Below are 19,990 nucleotides of genomic sequence, written 5' to 3' on the forward strand. Positions count from 1 at the left end.
ATAAATAAATAAATAAATAAATAAATAAACATATTACAACTCAAAATCTTCATGGTTACATGCATCTACTGTCTACGCATGAGAATTAACCATCCCAATCATGAATCAAAGAAAAAAAAATTTACGGCCCATTTTTTTTACATTTTCAGCAATAAAATTCCGAAAATACAAATATATATATATATATATATATATATATATATATAAATAACATCTTAAACTCGAAATCGTCATGGTTACATGCATCTACTGTCTACGCATGAGAATTAACCATCACAATCATGAATCAAAGAACAAAAAATTTACAGGCCATTTTTTTTACATTTTCAGCAATAAAATTCCAAAAATACAAATATATATATATATATATATATATATATAACATCTTACAACTCGAAATCGTCATGGTTACATGCATCTACTGTCTACGCATGAGAATCAACCATCACAAACATGAATCAAAGAAAATAATAATTATGGGCCATTTTTTACATTTTCAGCAATAAAAATTGGAAAATAATATGTGTGTGTGACTGTGTGTGTGTGTGTGTGTATTATAACTTGAAATCATCATGGTATCATGCATCTACTATGTACATGGTAATCAATCATCAGAAGCTGAAATCAGAAGAAAAAAATCACATAAATACCTTTTTTCGAATTTTTAAAAGAAAAAAAAAAAAAAAAAAAGAGACCCCCGGAGCTTCAAATCATTCAAATCACTTCAATTGGAAATTTTAATCCTAAAATCTGTAGCAGATGAACTCGATTTTTGTAATAGAATATATTATAATAGGTTTTGGATCAAAATACATAAAAAAGACCCAAATGACATTTTAAATGGTAAAAAAATATGCTCTTTTTTGGACCGTTACAGGTCCTTCTGACCATTACGACTAGTAATGGCCGTTATGGCTCGTTACAACCCTGTAACGGCCGTTACAGACCAAAAAACCAGAGTCACCCCATTTCAAGGTTATATTGCGTAACAGTTCCAACAGTTACTGTTACATTCGATACATGACCGACTTTGAATACCTTGGTCGGTACACTGTCTAACCTTCCCTTGAGAGAGTCGGTCATGCACCTTATGAGCTCCTTACCTAACACTTCAGTCTTTAGGCTGTTAGCCTGAGTATCTTTTCCTATACTTGCTTAGCATACATGGAGGGAAAGGAATCTATAATCTTTGAAGATAGTCTCCTCTAAGGAAAGCATCCTTCATTCTATTCTTGACAGCATATGCTCCAAGCAAGTTTTTGCTTTGGGGCCATCGCTTCTCATGGAAGCACCTGGTGGCTTATATGCCCACTAGGACTTTCCAATGGGCATTTGAAGTAGGTGCCCCCATCCCCTCAGTTCCCCATCTCTTGCTAAAGAGATGGATCATTGCTTGCGCGCTCAAGTGAATGATGCATTGTTTGGGCTGCTTTGCTACCCTCCAAATTTCCATATAGCTTGCTAGGGCTATGCTCTTCATGATCCTCATTCGAATCTGCCTAATAGATACCTTAAGCTTGCTCTCATTGGTTTGTCTAAGTTTCACAGGGCTAATCTCTCAAAGTTAGTGCTATAGGCAGTGTTCGAAATATCGGTATCGCGCTATGTATCACACCCTTGGGATACAGATACGTATCGGTTATCGCATGGGATATATAGTTTGTATCGGATAATTTATTGCACTTCTTGGGAAACATTGGGAAACATTGGGAAAATGGTTGAATTTTTCAATGGAACTTCAGGAATTGTTAAAAAAGACCTTAATTTACACTTTTAAATCATAACATCTCAAAAAAGAAATGCACATAATAGGTTTCCTTTGTATAGGGTCCTAAGCCATGCGTTGTCTCACTGAAGAATGCAACTATATTCAAATTGAATGCATAACATTTATAAATGTATCAAGACATGTGTGATCTACACTAATGCATAGTAATACCTGAGATTTGCACTGTTCATAAGAATAGAGTGAGCCCCGAAAGGTTTTCAATTGTAAGTTTTCATTCCCACTCTCTTGCTATAGTGGGGGCCATTTGAACTCCAGATTCACCTCATGAGTGAGCCCTGGCCCATGTCCACATCTAGTAGGCCTAATCAATGGTTGGATGTCAAACAGGCACCATGGTGGGCGTAAGGTGTTTAAAAACCACTTTTTCCAGTATTTGGGACCATGTTTCTTATAATGTGGTCCACCTGAAGCCTCATTGGTGCACCATTGTGTGGGACCATACATATAAGGCAGCGTTTGTGACCATACAAGGCAACATGCAAATAAACTTCATTGGTGGACCACTATTTCTTACAATGTGGTCCACTTGAAACTTGTATCTGCTTCATTTTTTGGACCATGCCCTAAACTAATATGTAGAAATAGATGGACAGCGTGGATATGAATCCAAAACATTGGTGGCCCCTAAGAATTTTTCAACATTAGCCGTTTAATTCACACTGTTTCCTGCGGTGTGGTCCACTTGAGCTATGGATATGCTTCATCTTTGGGGCCACCATCCAACTATTTTCAAAGCACATTTTAGGGCATGATCCCAAAAATGAAGCATGCCCAAATCTTAGGTAGACCACACAAATATGATCCAAAGCTTTTGGGGCCCACAAGAAGTTTTTAATGGTCAATTACTACTGTTTCCTGTATTATGGTCCATTTGAGATTTGGATCTGCTTCATTTTTGAGATCATGCCCTAAAATAAGTTCTCAATGCAAATGGACGATGTGGATATAGTCACATACATCTAGGTGGGCCACGGGCCCCACACACCTAGGTAGATCCAAGGTCTCACCTAATCAACTCCCACTTCTGACGGAGTTGGGTAGTACCCGCATGCGACAAGAAAGACCGCCAATGTGGGTGGGACCCTGACTATGGGCCCCACCATGATGTATGTGTGTGTTGTATCAACATCATCCGTCCATCTGGAGACCTTTTTTTAGGGCATGAGCCAAAGAATGAGACCGATCCAAAGGTCAAGTGGACCCCACCACAGAAAATCGTGTGGACAATGACACCCACCGTTGAAACCTTCCTAAGGCCCACCATGATGTTTATTTGAGGTCCAACATGTTCATAAGTTCACTCAGATATGGACAAAGGGAAAACACAAATATCAGCTTGGTCGAAAACTTTTGTGGCCCCCTGGAATTTTTTAATGGTAGGCAATGAATCCCCACTGTTTTCTGCGGTGGGGTCCACTTGAACTTTGGATTGGCCTCATTCTTTGGCTCATGCACTAAAATGATCTCTCAAAATGGATGGACGGTGTGGATATAACACATACACCATGATAGGGCCCACATAAACATAGTTTATTATTTTTAAGGAAGAGTGCCGCCTTGGCCTGACCCAATTAAGTACGCCACTTATGGTGGGGGCCACCTTGGTATATTTATTGCATATCCTAGCCGTCCATATGTTTTTACAAATCCTTTTAGGAAATGAACCCAAAAACGAAGCAGGTTCAAATATCAAGTGGACCATACACTAGGAAATAGTGGTGATGGCTGATTAAAACTTGTGAATGGCTCACAAAAGTTTTGGATCCACCTAATCTTTGCTATTTTCCCTTCATCCACGTTTTTGTGATCCTATCAACAGGTTGGATGACAAATAAACATTATGGTGGGCCTTAGCAAGTTTTTAATGGTGGAGGTTCAAATACCATTCTTTCTTAGAGTATGGTCCACCTAAGATTTGGATCTAATTCATTTTTTAGATCATGCCACAGAATGACCTGACAAAACGTATGGATGGAACGGATATACAATACATACATAAATGTGGGCTACACCGTAAGGGTCGCACCGTATTTGGTGCAGCCAAGTCGCACCAAATACAGTCCTTTAATTAAGGTAGAGGGTGAGAGAGTTCTTCGAAGCTCTCGTCGTCTTCTCCGTTAAAGTCGTGAATGCGTAAGCCCTCATGCCTCACCTCACCTCGAGATTTCCGAATTTGTTAAAATCCCAAAAATCTCTCCCTAATTTCACCTTTTTTTCAAAATCCAACCCAAATCCCCATAAGCCTTGGCGGAAATCAGGTTTCCTTTCGAAGCAATTCTCTAAGAAGGAAAAAAAAGGGTGGGGGAGGTTTTCTTACATGATCCGGCACTGTCAATCGTGATTAGCCCACCAAATCCATGCAAATCTTGAGTAACAAGATAAGAGAGATTTTTTCCTACATATATTTTTTATTTTCTTCGAATTTCTAGAATGGTAGAGAGGATTGTCACCTTTGTCGTCGAAGAAATCGAACAATATCTGTTTTTTTTTTTTGTACTCCTAGGTAGTTTCATATCGCTGGACCGCGATACCGATAATATTGGTCGATAATATCGATATTGCGAACACTGGCTATAGGTACACAATAGTCAAACTATTCTTGTTGTTATGGATCCACCTTCTTCTTGGACCATGTGCCTTTACGCCAGATCTACTTATTGGTCTCTTGCGCCAATGCCATGTCGCTAATGTCTTAGCTAGATGTCGGCGATTGATCTCTATGCTCATATGCCTCCTTCCACCTTACTCCGATGCCTAGGTTCTTCGAGTATGGATATTGCTTCAGTAGTTGGGTAGACTTGCCTACCTTGGCTCCTCCAGGCGTTGGCTCTCTTTCCTTTGTTTCCTAGTTGCAGATGTTTGGCGGGGGGCTGTTTCTCATGGCATGGTGTGTGGGTCTTTTTTTTTTTTTTCGGTTCCCTCTTGAACCCAGGTTGTGGGTGGCCCACCTGTGGGTCTTTTTGTTTTCTTTGAGCTTTGCAAAGCTTGTTATTTCAGCCTTTGCCCTTTTGAAAGCAATAATATTTATGCTATCTGCCAAAAATAATAATAACAATAATAACACAAAGGTTGACCATCTAGATAGCCATACGAAGCATCCCATTTGAGCATAGTAGTGCATCGAATTTCACAACACAAAAGGTTGACCATCTAGATAGCCATACGAAGCATCTCATTTGTGCATGGTGGTGCATCGAAATACATTAGGTGTTTCTAATTTCGTGATGTTAAACCCAAGTGCATGTATGAGGCATCCCATTTGTATGCCACCACACATGACAGCATGGCATTTGTAAGTCACATCAAAGACATCATTGGGCGAGACCCATCAAGTAGACTGCCCAACAATGTTGTCACATGCGGTCACATAAGCGATTATGCGATCGAAATCGCATAGGCGCATATGCCATCTAGATGGTATGCGATCGCATATCGCATAATAGCATATGTGATCGCATACACTCTTATTATTTTTTTTCGAAGGCTTTGCCTATAAAAAGGCACTCCCCCCTTCTCCATTTGCAACATATATTCACTAAAGCTCTCACACACTCTCTTGCTCTCATACTTTATTCTAAAGCCCTCCATTCTCTCTTAATCCCTCTCATAATTTCTCTTAGCGTTACTATTTTCACTTGAAGTTGATGGCAAGAAGCAAGAAGAAGAATCACTCTACCTACTTGTTTCATTCTTCAAAAAGCAAGAAGACAATAAGAACACTACTTCTCTCTTTCTTTTTCACAAGAAGAAGAATCACGCTACCTACTTGTTTCATTCTTCAAGAAGCATGGAGACAAGAAGAACACTACCTCTCTCTTTTTCATTCTCTTTTATTTCTTATTCACTCTATCTATCTCTCTTCTCTAATCTATTCTTTTATTCTAAATTTCTTATCTCTTATTCTAAATCTCTAAACTCTATTCTAACTTGTTTCTTGATTCCATTCATTAGACTTATCATTTATCAAGAGTCACTCACGACTCAAGACTCGAGAGACTTAACTCAAGAATCAAGTCAAGTGGCAAAGCACACTCAAAAGTCAACCTCAACCAATAAAGTCTTTTATTTTGTTTCATTGTAATTTCTAAATCGTAAATTTGTGATTGTAGTTTACAATTTCTAGTTCCAAGTTTTTAGTTTCAAGTTTCAAGTTTGTTTCTACTTTCTATTTTTTATTTGTTTCTAATTTCTAATTTCTTATTTGTTTCTGGTTTCTAGACTTCTAGTTTATACTTATTTACAATATCAAGCATCAAGATTCAAGAGTGTAATCATTTACATCGAGATTCAAGACTTTTAAGTTTCAACTTTCAAGTTCAAGAGAGGTTTTCAACTTTCAAGACTTCCAAGTTTCAAGAGACACAACTCTCAAGTCAAGACTTCATTTCAACCATAGTGATCTCTCTCTCTCTCTCTCTCTCTCTCTCTCTCTCTCTCTCTCTCACACACACACACACACGCACACAATTGTAACTCCACAACCATAATGACACTCTCTCCCTCTCTCTCTCTTTTACTATTTTTACTATTTACTTTATTTAGTAACTAATCTCTAATTTGATATTTACTATTTACTATTTAATAGTTACTACTTGGTACTTGGTGGTATACTAGTACATACTACTTATTAGTTAGTTCGGTAATGAGTACTTAGAAAGTTACTCTAATACACACTAACTCGTATACTAGCATATTACGGTCAACTACTCTACCCTACTAGGCTACTACATAGTGTCATCATGTCTTCTTCTCAATCTTCTACTTTGAGGCCAAAGTCAAATTACCTGGGTTGGACGTAGAAGCACTATCGAAGTGCCGGTGAAAAGTCTCATGTAGTGTGTGACCTATGTGGATACGTAAGTTCCAATGGTATTGACCGGCATAAATAACATCTTGTGCACGCATCGGGAACAAATGCAAAAGCATGTAAATGTTATTCCAAAAATCAATAGAGAAATCATGGAGTATATGAACAGGCATTCTCGAAAAAGACAACACAACAGCCATAAAAGAAGAATTTATGGAGAGAAGCTTATGAGGACATCAACGTGGTAGATTTGGATGAATCTACACCACCTACATCCATAGGGTGATCTAGACCAATCGCCAAAAGGGCCCATGGGCATGGGCCTATGGATAGGTGGTGTTGACCGCATCCGAAATATGTGGTTGACCAACGACGTAAAAGCAAAAGACCTGCCCAAACCACTTTAGAAAACTGGTATAAGAAGGATAGAAAAACCATGATTCAGGTTGGTGTAGCTTTAACACCGTGAAGATGAAGAATTTTAAAGTAATGGTTGAAGTTATAGGTCAATTTGGACCTGGCTTGAAACCCATTTCCTACCATAAAGTGAGGGAGAGTTGCCGAAAAAAGGAGGTGGAGTTTACTAGAAACTTTATCTCCAAATACAAAGAAAGTTGGAAAATATATGGTTGTTCGTTAATAGCCAATGGATTGACCAATAGATCCGATGGGACATTGATAAACTTCCTAGTAAATTGTCCAACTGAGACAATGTTTTTAAAGTCCGCGAATGCATTGGCTCATTCCCACATGGCCTATTATTTATTTAAATTGTTACATAGTGTGGTTGAAGAGTATGAGAGGAATATGTTATCCAAGTTATCACAGACAATGCAGCTAATTATGCAGCTACGGGTCACCAACTTATGGAAAAGAGGCGACGTTTATTTTGAACACCTCCGTGGCACAGTGTTGATTTAGTGTTAGAAGATATAGGTAAGTTATATCTTAAAGTAATTACTAGGGATGAGAGAATCACGGTTTTTATATACAAGCATGCCCTCCTTCTCCATCACATGAGAAACCACCTTGGGCGCAACTTGCTTCGTCTAGGCATGACCCGATTCATAGCAGCTTTCTTAATACTATAAAGATAAAATTCGAAGAAAGATAACTTAAGTCCTTTGCAGTGTCGGCCAATTGAAATAATAGATCATGGTCAAAGAAAGTTAAGGAAAGTTAGTCCAACAAACCATTCTTTCCGCTCAATTTTGGGCCCAAATGGTAAAGGTCTTAAAATCATCAGAACCCTTAGTGTGTTGCGACTGGTGGACAATGATGACAAGCCACCCGTGGATTATATCTGCGATGCGATAGAGAGGCTATAAACAAAATAATGGAACACTTTGACTATAGAACGTGACTACCAACCCATCCTAATGTTATAGATGCTAAATGGGGCAGCCAAATGTCATCCCCTTTGTATTCAGCTACCTACATCCTTAATCCGACTGTATTCTTTGTGTCCGCCGATCAAACTGCAGTAGCCGCATTTTATATGATCAGATTTTTTAACGCTTTAAAAAGAACGGTTCCAAACGGACGAACATGATAGAATTTCTCGAGAGTTGGACTTCTACATGAAGAGTGCAGGAATTTGATCAAGAGAGATTGTTATTAGGCATATATGTATGAAATTGCCAAGTATCCAATTCTATGAAGTTTTACAACTTACAATATAAGAAGTCTAAGTGAGAAAGTGTCTAACTTCAACTTATTTGCACAACTAACTGGCGATCCATGTATGGAGTTAACTCAAATCAAAGGGATCTATCACTACAAAAGTTGGCCATGAGAAGGCCTTACGCGTTCTTCAAGTGGTTGCAAGCGCAACTAGAGTACATTTGAGTCGGTAAGTTTTACAACTTAAAGTTCTATAATTTCTTCCGGTTTCTAATTTAAAAGCCAAATTACTAATACACATTCTAAATGTTATGCAGATTCACACGAAAAAAAGAAAATGTCTTGAACAAAAGAAACTCAACAACCTGGTCTTCATCAGTATAACCAAAAGTTGCAGGAAAGATTCAAAGCTAGGCAAGAAAAGTCTGATTCTATGATCCTATCAGCCTAGATGATTTGGAAGCAGATAGTGAGTGGCTTGTGGAGACCGATGATCCAGTCATTGCCGGCAAGTCCCTTAGTTGAAGGCGCCACTTATGGATCAGCACCTAGCGAAGGTTCTCAATGGTGAAGAAGAGAAGTTGTAGGGGCAAGCAGTAGCACGAGGCATGCTAGCAGTCGAGGTTAATCAGAAGACGGTGATATTGAGGTTGAAGAAGTACATGAAGAACATACTCGACCATTAGACATGAATGAGCAACTTGTGCGGACAGATGATGAAGAAACAGAAGAAGATGAAGAAAACGTTCAAGAAAGATGACTCTAACGATGATGATGATGACAATGGTGATGTCCCACAATGGGAGAGGGAACAATGTATATAGCAGATTAGTAGTTTGTACTTTGTAGATTTTGTTTATCAATAAAAGTATTAAATTTTTATTAATAAGTTGTTAAGTTGTTAATTTTTAGTTTTTAACATAATTACAACCTATGGTTAAAGGTTTAACTTAGTTATTAGTTATTTATAGCTTAAATAGTATGGTAATATTACACAAATTGGTTTGAAATTTGATATGTGCAGTTAAGTCTTTATGGGGAAAAAAATCAGATTTTTCCCATCTTTTCCAATTTTTTTCTTTTTCTTTCTTTTTTTCTTTCTTAAAATTATAAAATAAAATAAAAAAGTTTCAATGATCGTTTATGCGATTATGCCATTGCATAGGCGATCACACAACTGGGATCACATACAATCGCTTAGGCGATTTGACAACATTGTTGCACAAACAAAAAATCAAGCGGACCAATCCTTATCACCCATTGAATGAATCATCTAGATCATCTATGAATTGGATTCACATGTACAAAACAAATGCCAAGTATAAAATGACAGTGGAAACTTTTGTTGAGAGAGAAAGAGAGAGAAACTTTCTCCCTATTTTTAGGAGCTTTTCCTCTAGTAAATGAGATCCTCACGTATCCCAATGTGATACGTACAGATTATTCTAGCAAGGACTAAATCGTCGATAAAACCTACTTGTAATTGTAAAGCACCCAGAGTTTCGTTGGGGCCCACTATAGCATGTATGTGAAATCCATTCCGTTCATCAGGTAAGAACCCTTATGTTCACCCTACATACAAAATATCAGCAGGATAATAATAATAATAATTTAAAAAAAAAAAACTCAGGTAGCCACACCAACAGGAACAATGTAAAGCACCTAAAACCTTTTAAGTTAAAAAGAGGGTGTGGCCCACCTTAGTTTTGGCTTAGGATGATTTTCGTATAATCACTTCATCCTGGTGAGTCACACCTACTGAACGGGTTTGATGAAAGATACAATCCATGTGGTAACCATCGTTGGCACCCATCCCCATGTGGTGTGGCCTGAGTTGTGTATTTGGCATATTTTCAACCCAAGGCCTAGGATCCATCTAATGGACGAAGTAGATTTCACACAGGCAACATGGTGGGCCTACAAACCTTGATTGTTGTATGCGTAAAACAGGTCTTGTAAAGGATTCCAATACTTTTGGTAAGGTAGATGATGTACTAAAGCCGGAAGAACCAGAATGTGGTACATCCATCTGACCAACTACATGCTACATTTGTACATTAATCAAGGCTGTCCATCTAGTGGGCTCTAATGTGGACCTCAAATTCTTCAAGATAAAGAGAGCAGACAAACGAACACATTTAAATAGTGGCCCTCACATCAACAGTAGGTGAAGAAAATTATCATTAGTAAATGTTGAGCGCTTGAAAGTGAACGAAAGTTGTAGCTATGATTGTCTAATAAGTTTGATTTTTGAAACATCGTCTATTCGTAATGAGGTCCACTCATGGTGTGTAGTAACAACTGTTACGGGGCCACAAAGGCCGTTATATAAAGGTAACGATGACAACTGTTACATGTTATGGGGTCATAACGGCGGTTATGGAAAAAAGACCCGTAACGGCCCATTATGCCCCCCATAAAGGGCCGATAGAGGTTTTTCGGGTTTTTTCCAATGAAGAAAAAGACCGTAATGGCCGTTACAGAAGGCCCGTATCGTAAAGGCAACAGCGGTGGCCGTTACAGCCACCGTTGCTGTTACAGAATACCTTGGGTCCACTAGATGAAAAGTCAAATATGAGATGGCATCTCAGCGTTGCTTGCCATGCGCCTGTCAATTTGTTTGGATGTAGTATGGTCCGCCTAAATTATGAAATGGCGTGATTTATAAGCCTGAAGATCTAAACGAATGGCATTGCTTGGATCATGTGCTTACATGTGTATGGTACAATGCAGTTCTACAAGAGTGTTAAATTAACAAACCAAGTTCTTGCTAGTCCTTTGAAAAGAAAAGGGTACAATCAGAATTTAATTAGTGTCATGTTGTGGTTTCCTTTTAACATATGGGTAAATGGGGTTGTTTGATAAAACCAAGGGTTAGACTGGAAGGAAAATAAATGAAGGGACACATTGACCCAAACATTGAGGGTTTTTTTGGTCCCCCCTATTAATTATCATGATTGCATGCTCAAAGTTCAACTGGCTGCCAGCCTTGTCTCGGCTATCAAAGGTTGTGTTATTATCATGATTGGTTGCTAAAAAATAAAAAAACTGGCTGCCTAACTGACATCAACCTCATCCTCTACCCAAGCTCGGGACCAGCTCACTAATCACAAACAAGCTAAATGGTCAACCTCCAAACTACTCTCGAGAACAATGTACAATTTCAACAGTAGAACCATATATAAATAAACATGGGCTTAGTTCCAATCTCCTACATATTCATCCCACGAGGATCAAATGCAAAGTGATACATAATAATATAAAACTTCTATTTGATAAATAAGCAAACCTTAGCAAGGAAAGTGTTTTTTAAGTAGAAGAATGCGCTGGTAACAAAAACGATACCTGCTCCTATTTTCTCGTTGAATTTTTCTAATCTCCTCATCTTGTTTAATGCCCTAGAGAGTACATCCAATGAACACGATATTAACAGGAAGTATTCATCAATAAAAATCAAATTCAATAGGAAGCAATGATGTTATACCTGTCAACAAGAATTCTTAGCAAATATAAAGATAATTGCAAGCATCACATTTTTAAATAACTAATAAAATTAAACATTAAACTCACAAAAACATTTCCAAACATATAATTGGGTAATGTCTATGGAAATTCATGTTGTGATAAGAACAACTTTTTAAAAACAAGACTATAGCTAGGTGTATTACTATGACGCATAATTTCTTTTGATAGGTCTAAAATTTTCTGTCCTGCAAAAATCCAATCGGATGCTTCTTGTTACATTATGACACGATATGTTGCAACACCATTGTGAAAAATGTAATTGAAAGAATGCTCATTAGGTGAAATAGTTCGGTTGTGATTTTTGGTGGCAATGTTGCTCATTTGTAGTTGCGCATCTAGGCCTTCCTCCTTGTGCCTGAAAATACTTGCTCTGCGTCTCGATGTCCCAGTGGCAAAATTCAAGTGAAATTGGCTTCAAAAGAAATACAAGTGCTCCCTCTAGAATGGCCCAGAGGAATGCCACAAAGTATCATTCAGTTGGAAGTTTGCCAGTCCAAAAGGAACTGGGCAGGACCTTTGATAGTCAAGGAGCTGGACCAGGCACTATTAGGAAATCTAAGTAACTTTTTGGTCAGCCAAAGAAATCAAGCACCACTTTTTCCAATTTGACTCTACACTCAAGGAGGTACAAAAGAAGATAAAGTATTGAAGGATTCCTGTCTCTTTCTGTTTTTTTTAAGGAAAATTTCTTGAGACACAATATGTCTTTGTTTTGTCCATCTATTTTTTAAAACCTTTAGGGCTTGTTTGGATTCATGGAAAAGAAAGGAAGCATTGTTTACCATGAAACTCATCTTCCGTTGTTTGTCAAATCTTTCTTTAGGGTTCATTTGGGACCTTGTAATTGGAGGTAAATTGAATCCATTTCACAATTACACTCAAATCATGTATAATTGGAATCTTCGATTGTGTTTGGTAGCTTGTAATTGAAATGCATTAGAATCCAAATATTCTGTTTGGTAGCCTGTAAATGCAACGCGTTGGAATTCTGTATCATATTCACAGAAACCTGAATTTCATAAAGTAAATCATCTTGAACACCCCAAATTAGTATACATATGTTATATTTGACATAATAATTGCAATCCGCCCACTGAAATATACAACTTGGCTCAAAAGTAGGAATGTATGAGCCTTAGGTGGGCCACTAATTCTGGAATCCAAGGCAATAGTCCATTTAAAATGATGAAACATATCCACACTATGGTAACACACACCATGCAAATTATATTTTTCCAGAAAATAACAATTGAATGAACAACCATTAATTATTGCAATCAATCCTTCCAATTTACATCAAATTGTGTTAAGGCGTCGTGGGCTTCTTCTAAGTGTCAAATGACGTGCAACCAATGTTGTCGAATCGCATATGCGATCATGTGCAATCACATATGCATATGCACATATGCGATCGCACAATCGCATATGTGACCGCATTTATATCTATATATATATATATATATATATATATATATATATATATATATAAAACGAAAAATAGGGAAATTTTCAAAAAAAAATATGTGTAAAATATATATAACTAAGGGGAACTTTCCTAAGTTAATAGATAACTAATTTTACATATTTAAAATACATTTCGAAGAAATAAAATCAATTAAACAATGAATTAAATATCAAGTCATTAACATTCAACAATATAATTAACAAGTAAGACGTAACAACAAAATCAACAAGCTGTTTATTTATTATTGTAGAAAATCAACAAGCTATCTTCCTTAAACTTGATAGTGCTTGAATCTTGATCTTCCAACTTCCAAGAGAGAGGGAATGTAGAAGAGAGAGAGAGAGATTAAGACCACTTGGAAGTAGGAAATGTATGAGAGAGAGAGAGATTAAGACCACTTGGAATTAAGAAATGTAAGAGCAGAAGAGAGTAAGAGAGTTTTGGGGTGAGAATATTGCAAATAGAGGAGGTTTGGAAGCCTTTTTATAGGCAAAAAGTTGTTTTTTTGCAAAAAAATAAAAGTAAGAAATTTAATGTGACATGGCCAATATGCGATCACATATGTGCCATGATTGGATATGCACATGTGATCGCATATTTTTGCATATGCCACATATGCGATCGCATATGTGCCATGATCGGATATGCACGAGTGAAAAAAGAAATCATCTACACTAGACTCCAACAAAGGTTGTGCCAAGCCGATGCTTAAGGTTACATCATCAACTTCCACCAAAGAAGAAAAAGATTTGTTGTAGAGGTAGTACAAGTCTAAAGGTTGAGATTGATTTCCTACTCAAGGATGAGTTCTTTCAAAGCCAAGTAAAATTGATGCAAGCCCATGGCCTACCTAGGCCCACTGTACAGCCCCACCCACTTAGGCCCACTGTATGGCCCAACAAGATGTAGGCCCATTAGCCCACAGTAGGCCCAATTTGTGATTTTTGGGTTGATCATTTATATCTTTAAGGGCCTAAATCAAGGATTATAATTTACTATTTTTTAGAGATATAATGGGCTGATTTAAAGATATGATGAGGGTGCGATTGATATGATTAAAGATATGGGTTGTATTTAGAGATTTAATTGCTTTTCATTGGGCTTTTACCATATGAAGAAAGATTAGATTAGTTTATAATAAATTGTGAATGATTCTCTTAGTTGTAGAGATTCAATTAAGGATTCATTTAAGATCTTTTAAAGAGGGGTAGTGGTGTACAAGTTAGTAAATTTAAATATTTTTTTTTAAGTGTGGTTTTATAAGAAAAGGTTAATATCAATAAAAGTTCTCTCTCTCTCTCTCTCTCTCTCTCTCTCTCTCTCTCTCTCTCTCTCTCTCTCTCTACTCCATTGTTCTTGTGAGTAGTATTCTTTTTTTCTTTGAAGTTTAGGTATGGAGATCTTATTGACTTGATAACCAGGTTGCACTACTGTAGGCTATAAATATAATATAGAATTCCAATGCATTCCATTTATAGGCTAGCAAACACAATATTTGGATTCCAATGCATTCCATTTACAAGTTACCAAACACAACTGAGGATTTCATTTACACTTAATTCGAGTAAAGTGGTGAAATGGATTCCCATTTACCTCCAATTACAAGCTCCCAAACGAGCCCTAACTATAAATATGGCTTAAATGATGATGAGTCACCTAACTATGAAAATAGGCTAATTGGTCGAACTTCCCAACATGAAACCAAACTGATTGATTAATACATTCTTCTCATGCCTTAACCTCTGCTCAATTACTCCCTTCCAAAGTCTCACAATATGGATCATAAGTTTAATCCTGTGAAGTACAGCTATTTGTGTCTCCTTTATTCTTATAAGTAGGTACCACGGTACTTTTCCTCCATTAGTTTGACATTTTCTTTGGTCTTACAATCTTGTCGAACAACTTTGTTAACCAAAATAAACTATTTTCTCCCATACACCTCCAAACATCTACTAGTGTACCATCTAGTCCAAGGGCCTTTCCTAACTTCATCTTTCTCAAATCTTCTTTCGCTTCAGATATCCTAATCCTATGGAAGTATCTATAGCCTCCAACCTCATTCAAGTTAATGATTCCTTTCATCCCTAAGCACTCAACGTGTTCACTATTTAACAAGTTCTAAAAATAACTTCTCCACCTTCCATTGATCTCAACATTCATAACAAATACCTTCTAGTCATCGCTCATAACGCATCTAACGTTATCTGAGTCCCTACCGTCTCTCACTCTCATCTTTGCAAGTTTGAATACATCTTTCTCACCTTCTCTTGTGCCCAATCTATTGTAAAGAACATCACAAGACTTAGCCTCACCACATTCTTAGCAATCCTTTGGCATTTCTATATTGTTCTAAATTTTCCTCATTTCCAGTCCCTTGCCTAGCTTTAAAACATGAACATTTCTAGTTAATAGCCTTTTGCACAACATCATCCCACCACCAAGTTTCCTTATATGTTATGCAGGCCGCATCTAAGCCACACTAATCACTACCATTGAGGCTTGTGATCGAACCATCCACAAGCCTAGATTTTATTGGTTTGCCTAAGTGTGTCATCTTTGAACCTAGAACATTGCGCCCATCGTGGATTCATATGGGCTCCACTAAAGTGGAAACATTAGGAAGCAGATTCAATAGTCTGAATTGTTCCACTGTTTTGGCCCACTTGAGATCATCGCAACATGGGCCACGATCTCACACTTTGGAATCAAATTTCAGCCCCAATGGAACCCGCATCACGCCAATGGACCTCATGGCTCAACTATCTATCCAAATCTTATTCTAAAACTTGTGGCCCACTTTCGGGATCAAAAAACATGGAAACAATGTAAAATTGGTCTCGTGTGAAAGATTATATAGTCAATATTCAATAAGCCCAAGAATGCATAAATTTGACATCATATGAGCAAGATACGGCCATTTTAGCAAGCAACTAACAAAAAACTACGATTTTCCAATTTCGAGAAAAAGGCCTCTTGAATCCAAGTTTCTCCAAGATTTTCGAGTGGAGGATGTCTCAGCATATTATTTTGACATTTTCCCAGTCAACATGGGACCTTGTGAGTGAAAGAGAGAGCTTGTGGGCCTCACGTGGAGACCAAACACACCAAAGCTTGAAATAGTTTAGATTTCCTTGTTTATTTTTAGTTTTTATATTTTCCTTTCTTTATAGGAAACTAAGATTCCATTGATTAAAGATTTAGAATTTTGTTTAAATCAGGTTTATAACTTAGGAAAGTAGGCGGTTGTGAAGTGGCGTACGGAATCTTAATTAGGACTGACTCAACCAGATGTGGTATGATCAATTTAATAATATACTATCACTTGGGAACGGCGTTCCATAAATCAATCGATGCATTAGAGACATCGAAAAATGCGGATTATATTTTCCCCTTGTAGAAAGGATGGTGGATGAGATTGGAGAGCAAAATATGGTGCAGATTAAGACTGACAATAAAGCAATATACAAATCAGCGGAAGAAACATTGATGGAGAAAGAGAAAAAATACATATTTTTTGGTCACTATATGTTGCACACTGCGTCGACCTAATATTAGACGATATAGGAAAGAAGAATTCGCAAAATTGGTTGAAAAGGCAAGTAACAACATCCATATACAATCATAACTAGGTAATCACCAATAAGGAATTTCACAAAGTGCATATGGCTACTTAGGAGATTGTACAAGCAGCAGTGAGATGTTTAATTCTAAGGAGTTGCCCAACACAAAACATGGGCAAAAGGCATTAGGGATACTGGTCGAGGTTGTGCAGACCATCAAATATGGCAAATATTGAAAGAGAAAAAAAAAAAATCCTCAAGATGATGGAACCGTTGATGAGAGTCCTTCAGTTTGTAGAATCTAACAAGATACCTACCATGCGCTTCTTTTATGATATCGTAGATACAGTGAAACTTGTTATTCGTCGTGACTATGACAACTACAACGATTACTCGAAAATGATTGATAAACGTTGAATGAATCAGCTTCACAGCAACTTTCATTGAGCGAGTAAAGTCTCACTCTAGTAATGTCTCATGCACGTTCATTATCCACTTGTTGTTATTAGTCATTACTAAGTTTTTTTTTTTTTGTAAGAATTAATTATTACTAGGTTATTAATATGATGCAATCAATAAAGTCTTTATTTTCATTATTACAATGTAAGATACTATTTAAATCCGCAATACCATTATGCTACATCATTTGTCGAGGATGAAGAGGTTCATGTTGGGCTGCAAACGTGATAAAGAAATGATAACCCAATTTAGATTTGCAGATAAGGACGTTAAACAAAGTGAGTACATGTCTTTAATCATTGGCCTTCAATTTTGTTATTTTATTGCTTAAAACAAAATAAATTTTTTGATATGTTGTCCACAATTAGAAATAAATGGACTTCACCTAGACATCTTCTCAAATGCACTTGCGCAAAGGACAGTCTTTCAGACAGCTCCGAGTAAGAAGCTAATGTTTTATTAGTATTACATAATCGTAGAAATTGATTTATTATTAATGTAAAATGAAGTTGACAGTTTACTATTACATGCATAACATAAGATTTTTTTATATATACAGCTGATTGGTAGCTTCATTTTAGAGAAAGTACAAAGGCTCTTTCAGAAAGTGCAAAGGCTCTTTAAACAATAGCACTGAAAGTTTTGATCTAGACAACTCTTCCTCTAACTACAAGAGAAACTTAAGTTGTTTTGCACTTATCCATTCTAAGCAAAGGAAAAGGTTGCAAGCCAAGACATTAGATTGGCTCATCTACAGGCACTACATCATAAAACTGAGATTAAGTAAAGTAAAGCGTGTGGCGAACCTAATTAAAAAAAGGCAACTTCTATCCAATCAACAAAAACATAAAATATGTTAATCCAAACACTCATGATCAAAGTGATCAAGGATCACAATGATCTAACTGTCGGATTGAAGAATCCACATGAGCCAACGGTCAAGTCGTTGTGTCCTCACAATCCAACGGTCAAGATTCTCCAACTAAGCAACCTACATGCATCTTCCTAGTGTAGGGTCTTCAAAGATGCATAATCATGCATGTGGGGTCTTCAAGGCCTCAGTGCAGCCCACACAGGCCCATGTACAAGTCATCGAGCCAAAGTGAAGGTTGGGCCGATCTCTTCCTCCTCTGGTACACTCTAAATGATCGGATGTCCTCATCAAATGACAATTGAGGAGATGGAACACCAGGACATTGGACCGCCTATGAATATGGATATGACCAAGTACAGTACATGCCCTATAGAGAGCCTACTAAGACACTTTCTTATTGGGTGGTCGTGGATATGATTCATATGGTGTAGATCGATATGAGGGATATAAATAGCCAAATCCATCTAAGTCATTCATCATTATAGTCTCACTCTTTGTCTTAGGCAATACAAGTAGTACCAGGGCAATATGGGTATAGCCATGGTAATGGCTATTACTAGAGGTCTACATCTGGCACCAATGGATATTCTTACCAATGTTATCAAAAAAAGGCATCTTTAGATCGGGTTTGTTCGTTAAAAAGCCTTGAACCTCTGTCTCAGTGAATCTCTGTATACATAGCCATTGATTTTTAATAAAATGTCATTGTTGATCAGAGAGAAAGAGAGAGAGAACTAATCTTTGTTAGATCCTCAAATTTCAATAACGAAAGTAAATGTCAAGACCCTTATATTAGGATCCATGTGATTGTTCACAAATAGATGGGCTTCACCGGCAATGGGTGATAGCATCACCACACCAGCAAGAGCCATCAAATCAATGGATTCCATCACCAAACCATGGCCCCACATGTGTAGGGTCTTGAATGCCAAAAAAGTTTGCATTCGCTCATGAGCAAGACCCTACAATTCCTCTCAAAAGATAGAAACCATGCATACAACGAGAATCCGTTATTTAAGTTAACAAGCTTATTCCAGAATCCATATGGATGAAAACAAACCCCAAGGAGGAAACAAAGACAATGTTGCCACTACTGAGGGTTTGATTGGATAAGCATCATAGAACCATATCTACTTAATCCTATAGCACTTAAAAGGAGCTATATAGTATATCATGCAGTGCAAAAAAAAAAAAAAAAAAAGTTGGGGTTTGTTGCCACTCTAGCGTGCATGAAGATGAGGGAGTGGTGGATGAGAACCATATGACTGGCAGTCCAGAAACCATCCTGTTTAAACAACTCACAGGAATCTGAACCATTGGCAACTTCCTTTTTATTTTAAATCTTTGCCATCCATTCGAATGCCAGAAACTGAGAGAGATGACCGTGGTGTCAAATTGTGATTTCTCTCACAGCAGTCATTCGATATACGGCCCACAAGAAGGTCAGTCCGTGCAACCACATGTAGCAAAGAAAGCATGACAGGTGTATCTATTGTACAGTAGAAGAATGGCAGAAATAGAGAAGTGAGAGAGGGGAAGGGAAGGGAATCGAATATATGTGGAGAGATGAAAGAAAGTTGCTAAAATGGCGGAAATTGATACTAACTGCAATAGACACAGATTGATATATGGAAACATAGACAGAAAAGAGAGAGAGAGAGAGAGAGAGAGAGAGAGAGAGAGAGAGAGATGGGAGCGCATGGCGAACCTGTTGGGTAGTTAACTCTTCCGGCGCATCCAAGTCCTCGTCCCTTTCTGCCATTGGAAGCTTGCAGAGAGATTGAGAGAGTGAGAGAGAGAGAGAGACTAGGGCACGATCGAAAACGGACTTGAATTGAGTTGCGGAGCACACAGCACCGACGTCGGCACTGCTTGTTGCTGGAAGGGA

At 37.5% G+C, this 19,990-nt stretch overlaps 1 protein-coding gene across 2 annotated transcripts in view; it reads right to left on the bottom strand.

The window, feature by feature from the left end:
- Positions 1 to 19,990, bottom strand: part of LOC131258321 (uncharacterized) — a 50,131-nt gene extending 30,141 nt beyond the window's left edge. Inside the window, exons 1-2 of one of the 2 annotated variants that reach the window (XM_058259562.1) lie at positions 19,811 to 19,990; positions 11,565 to 11,617 (exon numbers count right to left, since the gene is read on the bottom strand). In XM_058259562.1, coding sequence (XP_058115545.1) covers positions 11,565 to 11,617; positions 19,811 to 19,864 — 107 coding nt within the window. In that variant the 5' untranslated portion in view covers positions 19,865 to 19,990. The remainder of the gene's footprint in view (positions 1 to 11,564; positions 11,618 to 19,810) is intronic. The other variant, XM_058259563.1, reaches the window with a different exon arrangement.

This window comes from Magnolia sinica, chromosome 10, assembly GCF_029962835.1.
Source record: "Magnolia sinica isolate HGM2019 chromosome 10, MsV1, whole genome shotgun sequence".
NCBI classification, from domain to species: domain Eukaryota; kingdom Viridiplantae; phylum Streptophyta; class Magnoliopsida; order Magnoliales; family Magnoliaceae; genus Magnolia; species Magnolia sinica.